Source organism: Phyllopteryx taeniolatus, chromosome 10, assembly GCF_024500385.1.
Source record: "Phyllopteryx taeniolatus isolate TA_2022b chromosome 10, UOR_Ptae_1.2, whole genome shotgun sequence".
NCBI classification, from domain to species: domain Eukaryota; kingdom Metazoa; phylum Chordata; class Actinopteri; order Syngnathiformes; family Syngnathidae; genus Phyllopteryx; species Phyllopteryx taeniolatus.
In genome coordinates this window covers 2,445,582-2,467,910 of record NC_084511.1, presented here as the reverse complement: position 1 = coordinate 2,467,910, position 22,329 = coordinate 2,445,582, and the positions used below count along the sequence as shown (strand labels likewise).

At 43.1% G+C, this 22,329-nt stretch overlaps 1 protein-coding gene across 3 annotated transcripts in view; it reads left to right on the top strand.

Moving 5' to 3' along the window:
- The first annotated feature begins 1,611 nt into the window (after positions 1–1,611).
- Positions 1,612–22,329, top strand: part of pcdh10b (protocadherin 10b) — a 33,726-nt gene continuing 13,008 nt past the window's right edge. Inside the window, exons 1-3 of one of the 3 annotated variants that reach the window (XM_061787866.1) lie at positions 1,612–4,673; positions 5,578–5,636; positions 5,852–5,958. In XM_061787866.1, coding sequence (XP_061643850.1) covers positions 2,160–4,673; positions 5,578–5,636; positions 5,852–5,958 — 2,680 coding nt within the window. In that variant the 5' untranslated portion in view covers positions 1,612–2,159. The remainder of the gene's footprint in view (positions 4,674–5,577; positions 5,637–5,851; positions 5,959–22,329) is intronic. The other 2 variants (XM_061787865.1, XM_061787867.1) reach the window with 2 other exon arrangements.

The window sequence follows — 22,329 nt, the reverse complement described above, 5'->3', positions numbered from 1 at the left end:
CCGGCCCTTGTGAGGAGTAGTGGTACACAAAATGGATGGATATCTGTATATATATATATATATATATATATATATATGTATGTATGTATGTGTGTGTGTGTGTGTGTGTGTGTGTGTGTGTGTGTATTAAGGGCTGCAGCTATTGAATATTTTAGCATTCGAGTAACCTACTAAACATTTGATCAAGCAATCGAGTATACGGATAAATTTTATTTTTGCTTGGTTAAAGACCAATTACAAATACACACCCAAAAAAAGCCATTTCAATTAAAAAATGAACAACCAACGGTTTTATTTCTTTCAATTCACATTGAGCAGCAAACTATTTTCTTTTCTGCAAATATTTTCAGTGAGGCAAGAAAGCAAATCAATTTCAGTTTAAACTGAGCATCTTCTCTTCACAAAAACACATGATGCGTTCATTACAAAAAAAGCCATAAGAAGCTTGTTGTGCGACTTCATTTGAGCATTTTCGGATGTGACATAATCACACAGTAAGTTTGTGGCTGGGCGTTTATTAAACCAGACTAACTCAACTAAAATGTCACATACACAAGATGAAAATGAAGACACCGAATTCCTTAAGACATTTTTTCCACAAACTTTGCCACTCGCAACACACACACACACACACACACACACACACACACACATATATATATATATATATATATATATATATATATATCGGCTCGTTAGTAGACACATCCGCGAATCATCATGTGTGTCAGGAAGTGTCAAAACGTACTTGCGGTATCGATACTAAGTACTCGGTGTCGGTATCGGTGAGCACTCAAGAGGGAATAGCCGTACTCGTATCGGCCTACAAAACGTGCTAGCGAACATTCCAACTGTGAGCCTATATAAATGTGCAGTCGGCTAATAATATTACATGTACGGAACCAATTGCTGGATAATCAGAAGCCAGTAAAAAAAAGGTTTGTTCAACTAATCTATTGATTTCAAAAAGGAGATTGCTAACAAAGAAATTTTTGTCACATATCAATGTGATTAAAAGGGAAGACAATCTGTAATTTTGGTGTTTTGGCAACAAACATTCATTTGACGTACATGATTTGCTTTCGCGGGCCACATAAAATGATGCGGCAGGCCGGATCCTGCCCCCGGGCCATGAGTTGGACACGATGTATTATTATTATCCAGCCATCTTCAGGCGAGAGGCGGGGGACACCCTGAACCGGTCGCCAGCCAATCGCAGGGCACATCGAAACAAACGACCATTCACACCTACGGGCAATTCAGAGTCTTCAATCAACCGAGCACGCATGTTTTTGGCATGTGGGAGGAAACCGGAGAAAAGCCACGCAGGCACGGGGAGAACATGCAAACGGCACACAGGCGGGGCCGGGATTTGAACCCCGGTCCTCAGAACTGCGAGGCAGATGTGCCGCCATTATTGTTATTATTATTATTATTATTGTTATGACATGAGTCAAACATTAAGGGTGTTAAATAAAATAAATAGTTTGAAGTCATACTGGACCATATCCACAATTCTTTTGATTGCTCGTGTATTTGAAGGCCGGCCACAGTTGGAAGAGAAATAAGTGGGCGGTGCCGGCGTGGCGAGAAAAACAAGCCGGCCAATGAGGAGAGCTCTCGGGGTGCTGCGCAACCGCAGCGGCCGAAGGGGAGGCGGGATGGATGCGCGAGTGTTGGCGTGTGCAAATAGTTGAGCGGCCGGCATCCGCGCAGAGCAGCTCGGAAGGGGACGCGGCGTGCCAACGTTGGGCACACACGGAGCCAGGAAAGTAAGGGCGAGTTGGCGACGATGCGGGGAAATAACTCACTTTGACTTTTCGTCAGTGGATTAGGAATGTATTTGGAAACGCAGCCAATTTCCTGCCGTCGCTGCGTTTTACTGGAATGCGCACTCTAGTCGTTCCATCCGAAAAGACACGAAGAAATCGGACCTTTTTTGGGGGGGGCGGGCGGGGAGTTAAGATGTGTTTGAACAGCTACTCTGAGAATTGAAAAAGGGTTGCCCATTTCCAGAAAGTGTTGCGCATTTTAGAAACCTTTTCCGTTGGACTGAAACGGGTGATGGAAATGAGCATTTTGCCCAGTTAAAGGGACTCTTAATCTTTGCAAATTTGTTATTTGTAAACCCCCCCCCACCCCCCCTCCTCCCTCCGGCGATGATTGTGCTTTTGATTGCCCTGAGCGTCGCGGATGGAGCGCTCGCCCAGATCAGCTACTCTGTGCCGGAGGAGGCGGACCACGGCACCTTGGTGGGGAACATCGCCGAGGACCTGGGCCTGGACCTCAGCAAACTGGCATCGCGCCGCTTCCAAGTCGTGCCCAGCTCGCGCACTCCTTATTTGGAAGTGAACACGGACAGCGGCGTCCTGTTTGTCAAGGACAAAATAGACAGGGAGCAGATTTGCAAGCAGAGCGCGAGCTGCCAGCTCAACATGGAGGTGTTCCTGGAGAACCCTTTGGAGCTCTTTCGGGTGGAGATCGAGGTGGTGGACATTAACGACAACCCGCCCAGCTTCCCCGAAACGGACATAACGGTGGAGATCTCCGAAAGCGCCACTCCCGGCACCCGCTTCCCGCTGGAGAGCGCGTTCGACCGCGACGCGGGCACCAACTCTTTACGCACGTACGAGATCACCGCCAACAACTACTTTTACCTGGACGTGCAGAGCCAAACGGACGGCGGCAAGTTCGCCGAGCTGGTGCTGGAGAAGCCGCTGGACCGAGAGCAGCAGGCGGCTCACAGGTACGTGCTGACCGCGGTGGACGGCGGCCGGCCTCCGCGGACGGGCACCGCGCTGCTGGTGGTCAAAGTGCTGGACTCCAACGACAACGTGCCTGTATTCGAGCGGCCAGTTTACGCGGTAACCCTGCCGGAGAACGCGCCGGCGGGCACGCTGCTCCTGCAACTCAACGCCACCGACGCGGACGAGGGACTCAACGGGGAGATCGGCTACTCGTTCAGCAACCACATCTCCAGCCGCGTCAAAGACCTTTTCAGCATCGAGCCGCGCGCCGGGCGCATCGAGGTGCGCGGGGAGGTGGACTTCGAGGAGAGCGCTCTGTATCAGATCTTTGTCCAAGCCAAGGACATGGGCCCGAACGCCGTGCCCGCGCACTGCAAGGTCCTCGTCACGGTCACGGACGTGAATGACAACGCGCCGGAGATCACCTTCAGCACCGTTACGGAGTCTGTGAGTGAAAAGGCGGCTCCCGGCACCGTCATCGCCTTGCTGAGCGTCACAGACCTGGACGCGGAAGAAAACGGACAAATGGACGTGGAGCTCCTCGGCGAGGTCCCCTTCAAATTAAAGTCATCCTTCAGGAATTATTTCACCATCGTGACCGACGGCCCGTTGAACAGGGAGCAGGCAGACTCCTATTCGGTGACTGTGGTCGCGAGGGACAAAGGCTCCCCTGCCCTTGCCACCAGCAAGTCCATTCGAGTCCAAGTGTCAGATGAGAACGACAACGCCCCCGCCTTTACACAAGCCCTATATGATGTGTACGTGACCGAGAATAATGTGCCGGGGGCGTATATACACGCAGTGAGCGCTTCGGATCCGGACATTGGGCGCAATGCGCTCGTGGGTTATTCCATATTAGAGTGTGAGATCCAGGGCATGTCGGTCAAAACCTACGTGTCAATCAACGAGGAGACAGGCTACTTATACGCACTCAGGTCCTTTGACTATGAGCAACTGAAGGACTTCACGTTCGTGGTCCAGGCCAAAGATGCGGGCACCCCAGAGCTCTTGACAAACGCCACTGTCAAAGTTGTCGTTGTGGACCAGAATGACAACGCCCCCCTGGTGTTAGCCCCCGTGGGGAAGAACGGCACGGCGAAGGAGCCTCTGCCCCGCTCGGCCGAGCCCGGTTACCTGGTGACGCGCATCGTGGCGATGGACGCCGATGACGGCGAGAGTGCCAGGCTCTCCTACAGCATTCGGAGAGGCAATGAGAACGGGATGTTCAGGATGGATTGGAGGACAGGCGAACTCCGGACGGCGAGGCGGGTGTCGGCTAAACGAGACCCTCTTCGCTCGTACGACCTGCTGATCGAGGTGAGAGACCACGGTCAACCTCCGCTGTCCTCCAGTGCCAGCGTACTGGTGGCGTTGGTGGACAGCGTGACAGAGGGTCGCGGCGACGGAGACCGAGGAGGTGCCGCTCAAGCCGCAGAAAGCGGTCTGGACCTCACGCTCATCCTCATCATCGCCCTGGGCTCTGTCTCTTTTCTATTCCTCCTGGTCATGATCGTACTGGCCGTGCGTTGCCAAAAGGGGAAAAAGCTCAACATTTACACCTGCCTGACCAGCGACTGCTGCCCGGGCTGCAGCTCCTGTTGCTCACGACAAGGGCGCGCCCGCAAGAAAAAGCTCAGCAAGTCTGATATCATGTTGGTCCAAAGTGCTGCGAACGGCACCGGGACAGGTACGGCTCAAGTCCCTGTGGAGGAATCAGGGAGCTTTGGCTCGCACCGTCAAAATCAGAACTATTGTTACCAGGTATGTCTGACTCCTGAGTCTGCCAAAACCGACCTCATGTTCCTAAAGCCGTGTAGTCCGTCTAGGAGCGCGGACGCCGACCGCAACCTATGCGGAGCCATAGTGACAGGATACGCGGACCAGCAGCCCGACCTCATATCAAACGGCAGTATACTATCGAACGAGGTAAGGAACCCTCTCGTGCCCTTAGTATGTACTTCTCCTTCCATACGGGTTTCCGTCAGAGGATGTCCCCCTTGCAGCCTGTCCGTTTCACTTCATCTTAACCGTTCGTGCGTCAATAATATTTTGTCCCGTCAATAAAAGAGCATTTCTGAAGTGCTTTCCCTCAATTTAGCGTGACAGGTTCAGGATGTCAATAGAGCCTCATGCAGCAGCCATTGTGTTCTAATACGTACAATTTCATGACTACGCAAAAGTTTTGTTTTGTTTTGTTTTTACTGAATAATTCAACTAAAAAGACTACAAATTAGTGTGTGTGTGCGTGTGTGAGAAAGAGACAAAGTCACACTTACCTGGAAGAGTAATGTTCCCATTATGTATTCCAGTCCCAATGTTATAGACTTAACACTGACTCAACATGTCTCGGCGTGTTTGGATGCTCCTTCATACTGGCCATCGAGCTGTAGGAAAAAGTCGTCGCAAGAGACAAGCACACTTGCCTCGTTGAACGAGTAACACATATCGTGGTTGCGCGTCGTTCATTTCCTCACACAACATCGACATGAGTCCCTGATGGTGTCGTGGTACGTTTGGTGCGGGCAGCGTGGGTTCAGTTCCCACTCAGTGCCGGCGTGAACGTGAGCGGTCGTCCGTGTCTATATGTGCCCTGCGGCTGACTGGCGACCAGTTCGGGGCGTAAAGTCTTCCTTTTCGCCCAATGTCGGCCGGGATAGGCTCCGGCACCCTGCGACCCTGAAAGGGATAAGCGCTATTGACAATGGATGGATGGATGGATGGATGGATGGACTTCAACACGGTGCTATGTGATTTGAATGTGTCTTTTTTTTCCTCCCATTGCTTTTCATCTAATACACTTTTGGAATGATACGCTTTACCTTTCTTTCAGGCTAAACACCAGCGAGCAGAGCTAAGCTACATGGTTGACAGGCCAAGACGTGTAAATAGGTAAATATGGAGAAAGACCTCCTCTCCGCCTTTCTGTTGCTCACTGTAGCACATCCGCCTGGAATGAAGCGCTTATCGACTGGCTGCAATCGCCGTTAACTCTTCAGTGGCACTCTGGATGATGAGATGGGATCAGATAGATTACACCTCTGCTGTTTAGATACGCTATGTTAATGGAAAACCAGAAAGTAAATGAACCTTCTGCCTGGTTACAGCTCGGCATTCCAGGAGGCAGATCTAGTCAGCTCCAAAGACAGCGGCCATGGAGACAGTGAGCAGGGAGACAGTGACCACGATGCCACAAATAGAGGCCTTTCCTCTGGTAGGAAAATATTTATTCTTCTCTTATCTCGTTAATGACAAAGATCCACTGCCATCATTTGCAAAATAGAGATTTGTCTCGCTTCGCACAGACCACAGTTGACATTTTGCTCATGAGCATGTGGCTTCTATTCATAGTGGGTCCAGGGGCATATTTTATTGGGAGCTGGTTGTAATCAGAAAAGCTCGGCGCCAGCATCATGTGGAGCATCGCAATCTAGCCAACAATCATTTTTTTGTACTCAGGGTTCCCCACATTTGGACATTGTATTTGCGGTGGTGGTTCATGAGTTCTCATTTGTCGATTACGAATAGCAACACGGCAAAAATGCAAGATCGTACCTAGTGAATGTATCTTATTTCGAGTGAAAACATACGAGATCTTATTTTAAGACGGTCCATTCATACTAGTTCCACTGGCAGATTTCTTTCACTTAAAACAAGATATCTTCCTTCAAAAAAAAGTGGGAAAAAAATCTACCAATGGAACTAGTATCAATTGACTCGATATGATTCTTAAAATAAGATCTGTCTTAAAATAAGCACAGTAACATGTTTTCACGAGAAATTAGATCCATTCACTGGGTAAGATTTTGCATTTTTTCAGTGAAGAAGAAGAACATAGGAAATGGTGGAGCTTGGTTGCCTGTCGCTTTGGATCTCCTCTGCATGTTCACGATAGATGGGGAAATTGATTGCTTTGCAAAAGGCGGTTTTGTTTTATTCCTGTTATTTGTCGTTTTTAACTTTCTTAAAATTTGTGGCGAGGTGAAACATGGGGCAAGGAGCACAACGCAATTCATTTTGGTGCACAATAAGATAATGAAGCGCATGAGATTTGTTTTTCTCAGGTTTTGATTGATTTCTCAGTGTATAATACATGCATTCTAATGAGAAATTTCAAACATATGCACGAGGTTGTTATCGACGACAGTATGGCATATTTCCCGATCCAAATCAGGATTTTATCACGTTCGGTCTGTGCCACCACTTTTTTCATGACGACGTGTTGTATTAATGTCGGTTGTTTGTATATATACGCAGCGGCGTTAACGATGAGACTGCTCCATATAAGCTCAATCATTAGGCGCTGGGGACTACTCGACTGGATGTGACGTGCCTTTTAATGAGACTGCGTCAAGTGCGCAGAGTATTTAGCCTTTGCAAACAAAGCAGTTGCTTCATTCGCTCATTAGGTTAGTTATAGTTATAGTTATGTGGTTATTGTAGCTTTAGCCTTCAAATGTACTCAGCGTGCACTTTTTGCCAATACTCTGAGCTAATGCTCATCTTATTTTTGGGTTCCGTTCCTGAAGCAACCCCCTTGAGCTTGTACAAAAGGCCCCCCCAGAGTGATGAATGCTATTTTATGTCTTCATTCAGTTCTTTTGTTTAACAAAAGAGGAGCTCACCACGACATGTTTGTAAGCATGTACATCAATACAAGAACCTGAATTAATAGAGTACATTTTGAAGGCTTTCACAAATCAGTAAGACTGAATCTGATTATACATTATGAGTCTAAACAGACAATTTCTTCAGACAGACAGTTTTGATAATATCGGTCTTATTGCTTCCTTTTTGCTGTAAAACATTACAGCCCTGAACAGAAATGATTCATCCTTGAAGTACTATCGCCGCATATTTTAATATTCTTTAATGTAATCAATTTAAAAAATAAGAATTTTACAGTATAAGCGTGTCAGTTATGTTTTAGTCAAAGTGGAAATCAGAAGCCCGTAAAATTCACAAAATCAGTGGCTCGGTGCCACTATCATGTGACATTCTATGGTAAACGTTGAACCTTTTGAGCCGAGCAAAGAAGACATTCATTTCGCAAACTTGAAGTGCATCTGCAATTACAGATTGGGCCACATTCCAACATTTAGCAGTATACTTTTCCCCCATCTTAACACTTTAGTCAGTAAGACATTTACACTGAAATGAAATAAATTCACAAATATCAACCTCAACCCGTTGTATCGCTAATACACACTCGCAACAATATGGACACTGGACAGGAACAAATGCAAGTAAAGAACAACATTTAGATGGATTTTTTACAACCTGTAGTTAAAAAGAGCACCGCGAAGAATTCTGGAAAACAGCAACATAAGCTGTGTGCTCCATTATTCCCTGTGGGCAATTCATTTAGTTTTATTTCATCAATGACACACTTAAGGAGTCACAGATATACCGTACGCATATCACATTTGTTTTCTTGGTGTATGACTTTTTTTTTTTGTATTTATTTGTGAACAAATAAAAAATAAGTGCTGTATGCTTTGTTTGATATTGGAAACAAACTCAAAGATTAGTTGCCAGAGAGTTGGCGAAAGGCCAGAAAAGTATGTTTGTTCGTCACGAAAGCATGTGCAGACATATAGGGATGCTGACATGGCTGCTTAGTGAGTTTTAGGTCGGCTTTACATAGTGGCTTAACAAATGTATTTGACCACCGTCCAGGTGCAACGCCCTCCGGATGAAGCATCAGCACGACACGAGGTTTAGCAAAACAACAGGGTTTATTCTTGATCTTGACAACCCTTGAGAACTGGTCACAAACATAAAGCAAATAAATACAGTACATGCTGCCCTTCTGAAACAAGAAAAGGAACATTTTGAAAGATAAAGGAATCAAATAAAAGGTACACAAACCTCCCGGGCTCACCTCCACAAGGGGCTAACATAGCCTTCTTAGTGTAAGTTTGTCCTCTTCTTTCTTCTTTGTAGTCAACTGGGGAACAATTTGAAAAAAAAAACCATTCTGTTGAGCTAGATTTTTATGCTGATTAAAACTAAAATTGGCATGCTGATTCCAAAATTGCACTCAGTTTTTTTTCTAGCACATCAACTTTTTCTCCACAGCTTACCCTCCAGATAAGCAAAATTCCCCTGATTAGCTGGAGTAAGATTTGCCAGCTGACTACGATTGGACTACGTGACAACTTGTTTGTGCAGTCACAAATGAGACAGTGCGGTGCGAGGTGTGTGCAGCTACTATCAATATTTGCCAACAGAAAGATAGCATAATAGAAATTAAGAGGATTTATGCTGGATTTTCTCTTAACCTTGTAACCATGGGCATACCGTTGTAAATTCTATTTCATTTTATGCTGCTTTTTTATTTTCAAAGTTTGTATCTATGCCATCTTAGTGTTTGATTTACATAGGTATGTATTTTCCTTGTTCCACTTTGTTCAAAAACTTGACGTGATAGATGTGAGACTGTAAAACTCCCACCAATCACCTGTGATTTTTAAAGGACAAATACAGTCGGCAACTCTTATATATTATGAATTATTTTAGATGATAGGGAACAAACATTCTAATGACAACGAGTGAGTTTGGAGGGCTTTATTCTCCTTTGAAAAGAGAGCAAACTTTCGTGGAGGTGGGTCAATGATTGTGGATTTCATGGTATGTGGTTTGGTGTCAAGGGTTCTGGGCAAGATGGGTCACACAGATCGTCAGTTTTAAGTGGTCTACTGTTGACGACTGTCATAACCTCATACAGGAATGTTCGTAGCGAAGAGTTATCAAGTTGTTTGGCTGATTGTTGAAGGATCGACATTAGCACACTTCTTATGGTTCGAATTTGTCTTTCCCAAACACCACCCATGTGACTTGATGCTGGGGAGTTCATGAGAAACTCCGATTCCAGTTTTTCCAATTGGGTTTTATTCATGTTTTTGAGAGCCTCAATAAACAATTTTTTTGCACCGATGAAGTTTGTGCCTTGATCACACCATTGGATGTTTAACGTTGGGATCCAAGGTAGTATGTGTGAGACGTCCTCCAATTTGAAGAATACCTTGGTCGTCTTTGAATGGGCGTAACTTGCGCAGCTTGTTGGCTTTGTCTTTGGTCTGCATTGTCTTAGAATGTTTCAGAGATTCCATAACATGAAAATGCTGTTTCTTTGACCATTTTTATGATTGTCATCTCTGCTTCTTTTCTCTCTTCAAGCGTGCTAATTTGACTTGATTTTTCTTTGTGATTCTTTCTCTCGCTCATATAGCGCTTGAGTCTGGCAACAGCTTTGGTCATTCTTGACCAGTCTGAGAACTTTTGCAGGCGATTTTGAAGGGACCTTCGTTGATTAGCTTGCGTAGTTAGGACTTGAACCCTTTTGACTTCTGGGTCACTAAACCTTGAGTTCACCACTGGATACAACTTTCTGCCAGAGAAGGTCAGGGCCTGTTAACCAGTTTGATGTTATGAGCTGTTCAGCTGTGAGGCCTCTTGACGCATGGTCTGCCGGATTTTCTTCAGAGACCACATAATCTTTTGATAACTTTCTTTATTGGAAGACATTTCACAAGTGACTTCAACAGTGCAATAAAGCCTTGCTTCCAGAGAATTTTTTCTTTCTACCCTTTACATCCCTCCCCAAACACTTCCACAAGGACCTTCACAACACAGAATGTAAAAACACAAAACATCAATGGAAAAATAAGACAATAACTGCAAAACACCACTACTGAGAAAAAAACAAATACAAAAAAGTATAAGTAAATAGATAAATAAATAAATAAAAAGTAGCCAGGTCAGTCGTCACAATCCGGCAGAGTCGTTAAAGCTTCTAGAAGAGGCATCCGCGTCACATCAAAAGCGGTCATGGAACCCTTGAGGGAAAACTGAACTTTCTCAAGTTTGATGGAGAGTAGTAGCTCCTTTATCCACCGATTGTGAGAAGGAGGTCGAGGAAGTTTCCAGTTAAGGAGTATGAGTTGTCTTGCCAACAAGGTGGAAAAGGCAATAACTATCCGGAAAGGTTTTGAAGCCACTGGATCCAAGGGGGCGTCGAACAAAGCCAAAAAAGGAGATATCAACTCTATATGCTGTGCTAAGTGTAATGAAAATGTCTGACGAAAATGTGGCAAGCCTCGGACAGGACCAAAACATATAGGTATGGTCTGCTGGAGACAACTTTCACTTGTTACACGCATTAGTCCAATTGGAAAAAAAGATATACATATACATACAAAAAGATATACATATACAGAGATACTGTATATGTACATATAATAAAACACATAACGATAGGGGGAGTCACATTTCCAGGCATTTCAGTCATCAATTCTCTTCTTCTCGTGTCAATCGCTATTTAAATTATTGTATATAGTCAATTTGCTGTCAGGGATTTGTACAGTGCAGATATAATTCTAAACAAATTACCCTTGCATGACCTGATTAAAAGTTGAGTTACACTCCACATATCCCTAGAGAGGTCTGTTCTTTTTTTTTCTTCTTTTTTGTCCTGTTTGGCTGTTAGGTGAAGCAGATTGGAGGATCTGTATCCCTTTTATGCTGGAACAGTTTAACAGTGTCAAAGTGGAGTTTTTAAGCTTCCGCTGTGGTTTCTTAGTATTATAATTGAAGTTTATTGAGAATCAGAATCGAACAGAACAAAGTTTCTTGAGGGGAGAGAGAAACGAAGACAAAAGACAAAGCACTAATTGTAAACAGGATGAGAAAAGTAAGTCATTACATTATCTACAACAATGAACCATTAAATATGGGTGTTGTATGGGGCTGTCGTGCTACACCTTGTGAGGGAAGGACAGGACAAGATAGAACAGGACAAGGACAGGAGATGAAGCATGCAGGGCAAGGGTCGTGAACCCGGCTGTACAACTGAAGTGTGGTGGGATTGACTATGTAAATTATAAAAGTTTATAGGACGAGAGTATGAGTGAGGGGATACACAAGCAAGTCGCATATTCATGAGTTATTTGTCGCAATAAGTGACTGGCCCCACACCCAGTGAAAGAGTCCCAGGGGTGTGTGCCTGCGGACACATGCAAGTGAATTGACACCGTTTTACATGCACAAAGACTGACAGAAGTGTCTTTTAATTGCTGCACCCGCACCGCGGAGGCTGAGGACCTCACCCAATCAATCGAGGGGCAGGATCGGGCCCAGGGGTCCACCCGAGAGCAGCCCGGTGGACGGGAAACGTCCCACACCGAGGGACCCCGAAAACTAGCCACCTGGAGGGGGTCGCAGGGACCCAATGCCACCACCCCAGCCAAGACCACCACCAGCCCCCCACTCCCCCACAAGTCCTGCCACCTCCCCTCCACCCCCAGGAGAGCCAGACGCCCCAACCCCCAACCTGTAGGGCCTGCGATGCAGCCAGTCCCCACCCAGCCCCCCCCCCCCCCCCACACACACACATTCCTGCCAGCACCCACTACCCGCCCCCGAGTGCGGGAGCTGGACCCTCCCCAAGCCAGGCAGGGACAAAAACCCCACAGCAGGCCCCACAGCCCGCAGGAGACCACCCGGCTCCCCCACAGGAAGAGGAAGATGTGACCGCAGTGGGCCACAAGGAACAGAGAGAAGAGGAGGAAGCTGGCCTGAGGAGCGACAGGGAGGCCCCACCGCCCCCATCGGCAGCCAGAGCGGGGAACCCAGGCGAGCGCCACCTGGCACTGCTCCAGCACCCACGGAACATGGGTGAGTCACCATCACACCACCAATACTCCCCGGGAGGTCACCTCAGTGAGATTGGGAAGGAGTGAAGAAAGTCCCGCACCCACAGGTCTGTCAGAGAGGTCTGTTTTGATCTTCCTATAATAATCTCTTGCTTTTAAATATCTATGAAAGTCATAATTCTCTCGATCATACTAATTTCTCACATCTTGGAAGCTAGGTACACCATGCTGTTATTCGCTTATTTGTCCACCACTTAAAACCCGTGTCATATTCGTTTGGTTTGAAGTTTTTATCAAATGCCACCCATTTTAATTGATTTATATCGTCAACTTTGCTTTTTTGAATAACTGTGAACCATAGTTCCAGAGTGAATAAGGTAATGGAGTCTAGATTTTCCCCCATCTTCTCATACATGACTTTGTCTCCAACTAAACTCTGAAGCGGATATCCATCAAACTCTCTTCGCTGAATATTCTGGAGTGCACCAACAAACTACAGTGTATACCTGAATTGAGCTGCGTTCAGATTCGGGAGACCCATACCTCCTTGCTCTTTTGGCAATTGTAAAGTTACATATCTCACTCTGGGGTGTTTGCCTCCCCAAATGAGTCTTGATATTGTTCTGTCCCATTTTATAAACTCTGTTTGTGGGACATCTACTGGTAAGGATTGGGACATGTACAGAAGACCAAGGCAATATATTCATCCTCAATTCTCAATCCGTGTACTAAAATCCACTGTTAGAGTGGACCATCTCTCTATTTGAATTTCTCGATTTATATTATCATCATTCACCTGTACAGATCAGATCGATCTTTGGGCACATGCACACCTAAATATTTTATTGTTTTCTGGTTCCAATTGAAATTAAACAATTATTGTATAAACCTCAATGGAGTGTAGTGAATTGTCAGTACCTGTGTTTTTAGTATATTTATCTTCTATCCTGAGAGTTGGGCACAGTCTCATTAATGCGGGTAGAGAGTCCACTGGGCATGTGAGAGACACCAACCCTGTCTAGTCGATCTTTGAAGGTTTATCCTGTCTGACAGGCTACCATTAATTTTAATTCTGGCATTGGGTTGATGGTATAGTGTGTTTTAATACATTGCACGGATTTACTATTGAAACCAAATCTTTCCAGTACCTTATATACAAATTTCCAATTTACTGAGTCAAAAGCTTTCTCAGCATGCACATTTATCAACAGGGTGTCCTGTTTTTCCTTTTGAGCTTGGTCTATTATATGCAGTGTTCTTCTGATGTTATCCTGCGCTTGGAGGTTTTTCATAAATCCTGTCTGATCTTCATCAATTAAGTCTATTACAAATTTGTTGAGTCTATCTGAGATAATGGACGTATATATTTTATAGTCTACATTTAATAATGAGATTGGTCTATAATTTCCGCAATGTTATTTGTCCTTCCCAGGTTTTGGTAGTACAGAAATTATTGGTTCATCCCACGAGGGAGGCATTTTATTTTCCTTTAGTGTCCAATTAAATGATGCCAAAAGTAAAGGCATTAATTCTTCCCTGAATACTTTATACCATTCTGCATCGCTCCCTGGACTTTTTTTGTTTTTCAATTTTTTGAATGCATCCGTCACCTCCTTCTCTGTAATCTCAGCAGTTCGTTTTCTATTTTGTGACGAGCCAATCGCAGGCAGGTCCAGTGATTTAAAAAACTCCTCCATCTCATCCTCTCCTGCTGGTTGTCCATACAATTTACTATAGTATGTTCGGAATATCGTCTGGCGAGCGCACCAGTCCCTGTGTATGTGGATCTCTTGTTTTATGGATGCTATTAATCGCGCGCTGTTTTTGTATGTGCCTTGCCAATAAATTGGTAGCCCTTGGACCTATTTCGTAATAATTCTCTTTGAGGAATTAGCTCTTTTTCTCTATTTCTCCTGTCAGTATTATGTTTATTTTGTTTTGAAAATCTTTCCTTTCTTCGTAAATATTTGGGTCTTTTGTGTTTTGCAATGTTTCTTTTCCCCAGTTCCCTTAATTTTTTTTAACGTATTTCCCGTACGACTCCAATTTGTTCTTTTTTATTCGTGCTGCTTCCTCAATTAGTTTGCCCCTAATGAGTACCTTCATTACATCCCAAAGTATTGTCAGATTGCCCATATTGTTTGTCGTTTTGTCAATGTTGAAATACAGTGGGTCGTGGTCTGCCGCTCCAATATTACACTCATCAACAAGATGGCACTCTCCTCCACTCATAAAGAAATAATCTATCCTTGAATGTACTTTATGAGCAACTGAATAACGTATATATTCCCTCTCGAATGGATGTACGTGTCTCCACACATCTATCAGACCCATCTCCTCAAATGACATATTGATATATCGTGACAGTTGTTTCCTGGTTCTATTTAGACTTGTTGTTGTATCCCTACTGTGGCATAGTGCTACAAGTACATTTATATCTCCCCCGCAGATTATAAATCCTTTTGATCCCACAGCGATGACATCAAATAAGCATTTTAAAAAATGCTTGTCACTTTCAGGTGGTGCATATACATTAACCAATGTCTACTCTCCCCTTCACTACAACAAACCTTCCCGCTTTATCTTTAATTTCCTTTTCACAGTCAAATTGGATTGAGTTCGCCAGCAAAACTCCTCTTTTGTGGCATCCTTTGTACGTGCTACAGAATAGATTCTTGAAGCCAAATTTCCGAAGTTTCTCATGTTCCAATTGGGATAAATGTTAATTTGTGCTTTTTCTTTTCTCAATTTCATCATAACCTTTCCTCTCTTTGTTGGCGTACTCAAGCCGTTTACGTTTAGCGATAGAATTTTGATATTGTTTTCCATTTTCTTCTTTTAATACGCGCATATGTTTTTCGTTTGCCGTTTCTGAAGGACTTCGGTCGCATAATCACGATCGAAGAAGACGTATTGTTTCCTATCTTTACCGTTTTCTGTTCTTTGCACCATACCTTTTGTAAGATCATGTCTTTGGTGTCGAATTGTAGAAAGTTGGCGGCAATAGATCTTGGAGTGGCTTCTGGGCCAGGTTTTTTCACATCCACAAGGGGCTAAAATAGTCTTCTTAGTCTTAAGTTTTTGCATTTCTTTCTTCTTTGTAGTCAATAATTATTACTTCTTTGGCATTATCTTAGTTTGTATATATATTTAATGCTGCGTAGGCCTAACAAAGTGGTCAGCTGAGTGCGTGCTGGTTGACGAATGCTCCATTTATTTCGACGGCGTCAGGTGGAACCCTTCTAGTTAACAATTAGTTCCTACAAATAATCATCCGCAGATGTCATAGGAGCAAAGGGAATGACAAACAAGTAAATGGAGAATATAATGACAGACTGTAACAGAGGCACTTGGACTAAAATTATATTTGAATGCTAAAATATACAGTCATTATTATGATTATTCATTATTCAACTTTAAATTCCAGTTTTACCAAAGATGAAAACAAATAATGCCCATTATAATTTTGTGATATACAGTATGTCAAGAATGTAGTAAGGTATTTGCATTCCAGAACCAGTAAGAAGATATTTTAAGCGGTTGAATGTTTTACTTGATTAATTTCCGACTTCTCAGAGAGTCCCAGTGGACCGATTCAAATTTGGGTCATGAATTTAGTCTGAAAATTGTAATTCGTGTTCAAAATGGTAAACTATCAGGCCTCACTGAAATAGAATAGTCCGCTATGAAGCACTCTTTGTTGTTGGATGGTCTTTGAGACAAATAGATTGTGCTCTACTAAAAAGACCATAGCATACAATGATCATTTGCAACAACTTCTGCTCAGTTTTCCTGAGAACTCTACTTTTAAAAAAAAGTCAAAATAGGCAGCATTCAAAAGCCAGAATATTCATATACTCAAAGAACTACATGTTTCTGTTTAAAACTTTATAATGAACTCAAATTGTATGTGAGTACATATATGATTTAAAGCTGATTTTATCTACTGTACTGCGACATTGAACTTCTAAGGTAAGGGTCAATGAAGTCCACAGTGCAATTCAAGTGCTTCTCATTAGCTGTTGGATGCCACAAGACCATTGAAGGGACACTTGTTTCCCTCTTGGAGAGCTACCTTCCAGTCCTGCTAGATGGATCAAGCACATCAGTGTTGTCAATGTCATGCACTTGGTGAAATTGAGTTAAGACACTTATCTACTTTTTACAACAGCCAACACTTCCCTCTCCCATCTCTCCTTGCTGCCATTCCGAATGACTCTTTAGCGCTGCAGTCCACGTTATCGCTGTGGCAGCAGCTCACTGATCAGTAATTCATTTTTCAGACCTCTGCATACCAATTACCAAATGAAGGTTATTATCAGGGCTTTGCATTTGCCCTGCACTGACACCATGTGGAAGGCTCAAAGATGAAATCAAATATTAGACTAAAGGAGGGTCAGCATGCCCCCTTTTTGCTGTTATTGCATTGACCCCTCTGCTTCTACTAAGTACTTAGTGGGAAACATGTTGACACAATTCATACTCTTTTCCTGCAGAATCACAGGATAGACGCCATTGTTGGCAGCCAGTGCTTGATAGGTCCCTCCGACTGTCTGCCTTGAGAAAATAGTTGAACTATTTAATTCCGAGAGAAGGGCAAAACCCAAAAGTTTGATGGATTTTTCAAGCACTTCAGCTTTATAATAGTTTCATCCTCCTGATTCGCTTGAAACTGTCTGGTGTGCCTTTTGCAATTTTACCAAAATGTCAAGAAATATCAAGAAGGCTTCATCGAGCTGAGTGTGTGTGTTTGTGTGTGTGTGTGCGCGCGCACGTGTGCATGCACCCTTCTTTAAGTTAGTATACTGTAGATCCTCTTTCCATGAACATGCTATCTATTTTAGTAACAGAGTAAGATATGTGCTGATTGTTTTAAATTTGTTCCACACAATATAGTGATGCCTGTGTTGTTTTAACTGTGTTGTTTGATACATACATATATATATATACCAAAAAACTCTTTGCCTTTTTTAACGAATTTTATTGAAATTACCACCGTAAAAATATGAATACAAAATAAATGTATCTGATGGAGAAATCACCCATCTTCTGTGGTGCAGTCTTAGCAACAGATTATATTTTACAATAGCTCCTTGGAAAATAAAAGTTATAACGTAAGTCGCTCAGCAGCCGTGACAGCATAATCGATATTGCTGGCATTGTCAGTGGTCACAGGGATAGTTACAGGTACATCTCAAGAAATTTGAATGGTGTCAAAAGCTTAGTTAAGTAGTTCAATTCAAAAAGTGAAACTCATATTATAGAGATGCACTACACACACTCAGAGTGGGAAAAAAAAAAAAAAAAATATATATATTTTTATATATATATTTTATATATCTGTATAATTTGGACGGTTAGAGCTTAGAGCAAACGAAAACCCAAAATTCACCATCTCTAGAAACTAGAATATTACATAACAAACAGTCAAGGAACAACAAAAAATTATTTTTGATGTAGAAATTAGACATTTTCCTAAGTGTTTATTGACTGTATATAACGTATGAGTACTGAAATAAATGGACTTTTCTACCATATTCTAATTTATTGAGATGTACCTGTACATTTGGCCGCACTAATCTTCACAGCTTCTGTCAGACCTTTGGTGAAATCATCAGTAGTGTGACTGTTGAGGTGGCGCATCTGAAGAACATTGCTTATCATCTCAGATTCCGCAGTCATTGGGGTTGTAGATTCAGGGCCCACAATTTAAACAAGTATTTTCAAGTATTTATTTGTTTATTTTTACATCATTTGGGCTTCTAGCTCATAAAACCCACGGAATCGGGATTTCAAAAAATTTTAATACTGTGAAGAAATCAGCACAAATTTTGCAGGCCATAAATGTGTCACACACTAATCATCTACTAAACTCAAAGCACCTGCACAGGTTTCTCCAGGTGTCATTAAATTGCTTCAGTTTGGTTCAATTGTCTCAGTTGGGTTCAATATGGGGACGACTGCAGACTTGACAACAGGCCAGAAGACCATCATTGATACCCTCCATAGGATGGTTAAGCCACAAAAGTTCATAGCCAAGGAGGCTGGCTGTTCACAGAGTGCTGTGTCCAAGCTTATCAATGGAAAGTCTAGTGGAAGGACAGAATGTGGCAGGAGAACATGCACCAGAAAAAGAGATGACCGTGGGCTTCAGCGGATTATCAAGCAGAGAAGATTAAAGAATCTAGCAGAGATCCAGAAAGAGTGGAATGAGGCGGGAGTCACAGCTTCAAAAACCACCACATTCAGATGCATCCGGGAGATGGGCTACAACTGTCGGGTTCCTCGGGTCAAGCCACTTTTGAGCCTGAGCTAACATAGGAAGCGTCTTAACTGGGCCAAGAAGAAGAAGGACTGGACTGTTGCCCAGTGGTCCAAGGTCCTTTTTTCTGATGAAAGTAAAGAGTGCCTTTAATTTGTGAATCAAGGTCCAAGGGTTTGGAGGAAGACGGGTGAAGAACAGAACCCAAGTTGCTTGAGGTCCAGTGTGAAATATCCACAGTCAGTCATGATTTGGGGTGCAATGTCCAGTGCAGGTGTTGGTAAACTTTCTTAAAACCAAGGTCACCGCAACAGTCTCCCAGAATGTTTTTCATGATTCCTTCTGCTGAGGATCTGCATCGCCGTACAGATCTTCCAGCACGACTCGGTCCCTGCCCATACCGCCAAAAGCACCAAAACCTGGTTTGATGCCCATGCCATCACAGTTGACTGGCCAGCCAACTCGCCGGATCTAAACCCCATTGATAATCTATGAGGTATTATCAAGAGGAAAATGAGGGGCACCAGACCCAAAAACAAAGAAGAACTGACAACAAGCATCAAGGAAATCGGGGCTTCCATAACTCCCAGGCAATGCCACGCGATGATTGGCTCAATGCCACCGAAGCAGTGATTCGAGCAAAGGGATTCCCAACCAAGTATTGAAGATTAACATATTGTTTTGAAAGTACCATATTTTGATTCCTTTAATGTGACCCTAATTAGTAAATTAGTAAATGGTGATTTCTTCACAGTATTCTTCATTTTTTGAATTCCTGAGTTTGTGGGCTTGATGACCTGGAAGCCCAAATTATGTAAAAATAAACAAATAAATACTTGAAATTGTTTCAATTGTGAGCCCCGAATCTATAATCTATGAAAGTTTAACTTTTTGAATGGAATTATGGAAATAAATAAACTTTTCCATGATATAACATTTTTGGGGAAAGGGTCTGTACAGCTGTTTCCTCCCTGTGTAAGGAGCCATATTAAATTGTAATGTGATGTTGTATTTATGGCATGTTGGTTAATATTTAATAAGGAACCCTTCTTGTGAGGAGCCTGGGCACTTTTCCAAGCTGTTAGTGACGGCAAGCCAAATTAATCCGCTTTGTAACAAAGCAAATTCCCCCTTTGCTGACCGCTACTGACACACATAAGACAACACGCACAGACGAATGCAGACAGACACACACACACACACACACAACTTACTGGGATGGCAGTGGTTTTATCTTAATCAGACTGTATACGGGGGGATTAGCTGCAGAGAGCTTGAACTGTACAGTTCAGTTTTTGCCATAAACAGGGACTCAGACAAGTACAAACCAAGCGGATTTAGGATTTAGAAAAAATGCATACACAGGTTCTCGGCCCAAAAATATATGGGGTAATGAAAACATTTTTGTATTATTGCCTTCAGACCAGCAAATGCCCTAAAATACGATTTATTTTGAACCAACAGTCAACCTTCCTTTCAAGACAATAGGATGACAACTAGAATAGTGTGTGATTTGTTTTGTCTTCTCTGCTTATTAGTTTTTGTTGGTTATTCGCACACACACACAAACACACACACTAACACACAAAACAGTTGCTCAGTATGGAATATATACAGTATTGTATCAGGCACATGCACAGACATTTTTGGGGACAGGTGTTCAAGCTAAATAAAAGGTAACCATCGCCTGTTATTCATAATATTATCAAAAAACATTAGTCGATATTTGACTTATGCATTTGTTTCTTTGAACACAATCAAGACAGTCAATAAAACTATTAACAAAAGAGATGAAGGGAAGCTATACTGGATATAAAAGGTATATACAATCCTACCAATGGCAGGTTTTTGTTGTATACAGTCATTATTGGCCTTCACGCAGAAGACTGAAACAGTTTGCGCAAGTTTTATTCAAGCACAAACTCTTAACAGGAACCCGGCAGACAAAAAACAACGATGACTACTGTTGTCGCGGAAAAACTTACTCTACACTACAAAACAAAAACCACACCTGATTGTGGGAGTAATCTAACATAAAACAGAAAACAATGAAGGCAAAAAGTGCCAACAACAGAGTACAGGTTCCGAGACTAAAAAATCTCTAACAAAAAGCGGTGGACAGAGCCACAATTGGAGGAAGGTACAAAAAAAAAACAGGAAAAACTAAGATCTAATGATACATAAATGCCAAACTCAAAACCACGAAGTACTTAAACGCATTTTTTTTTTAATACTTCTAGTACGCTGAATTTACTTGACAAAACAGAATCACAAAATTACAGTAGGACTGAGTACCACGAGAAACTGCGAGACTAGACACGACAGGAACAAAGCAGGAGCCTCAAGTATGGAAGATAAGCAAACTACAGCAAAAGTAACACTCCGGCACCATCCTCAAATACACCCAAGAGCAAATTGCCGCCAGGTGGCGCCGCCCACATCTCCTAGGCAACGCTGCAGGCAGAAAAAGGAAGACATGACCCAACATGCAACCAAAACGCAGCACATGACGTACAAAAATGAGACCGAGATAATTAAAAAAGCACACACCCTCTTGTAAATGGGGATGTGGCTTTGTTCACAATTAAGCACTCACATTCAAACTCATGTTAAATGGAAGTCAGCAAATGGCCGCCACAGTATACGGAATGCGCAAATGTTTTATGCTGCTTCACACTGGATGCGTTTTGGGTGTTTCATGCGACGTGATTACATACTGTAGAAAGTCAATGCAGTTTGCTTGAATAGACGCGACTCCGTGCCGTGCTGTGTGTATGACGCGTTTGATATGGTGGAAGTGGAGCGGACTGGCGGGCAAACAGGTACAATATTTTTGGTGCTGATAAAGTCATATTGCAGGAATTTTGAAGTATGCGTGGGTGGCTATTCAGTTGTAGAACTTGGATCGAGAGCTTTGAGGACAACGTGCTTACCATCCGGTGCTCCACAGAAAAGAGGAAAATTCCAGCACTCTCAAACCTCTCAGCAATTTTCCTCCACTCCTGTGGTGGGCACAGCCATAAATTCATCCACCAAAAATGTTAACCTTACCAGAGCTATGTTCAAGATAGTGGAGTAGTCTAAATAAAGTACATAACACATACAATTGGTACGCAAAGTATTCAGACCCCCTTACAATGTTCGCTCTTTTTTATATTGCAGCCATTTGCTAAAATCATTTAAGTTCATTTTTTATCCTCATTAATGTACACAAAGCACCCCATATTGCCAGAAAAAAACAGACAGAATTGTTGACATTTTTGCAGATTGATGAAAAAATAAAAAATGATATTTAAGCCATAAGTATTCAGACCCTTTGCTCAGTATTTAGTCGAAACACCCCTTTGAGCTAATACAGCCATGAGTCTTTTTGGGAATCATGCATGAATCATGTGTTTTTCACACCTGGATTTGGGGATCCTCTGCAGTTCTGTCAGTTTGGATGGTGAAAGTTGGTGAACAGCCATTTTCAGGTCTCTCCAGAGATGCTCAATTGGGTTTAAGTCAGGGCTCTGGCTGGGCCATTCAAGAACAGTCACGGAGTTGTTCTGAAGCCACTCCTTTGTTATTTTAGTGGTGTGCTTACGGTCAATTTCTTGTTGGAAGTTGAACCTTCGACCCAGTCTGAGGTCCTGAGCACTCTGGAGAAGGTTTTTGTCCAGGATTT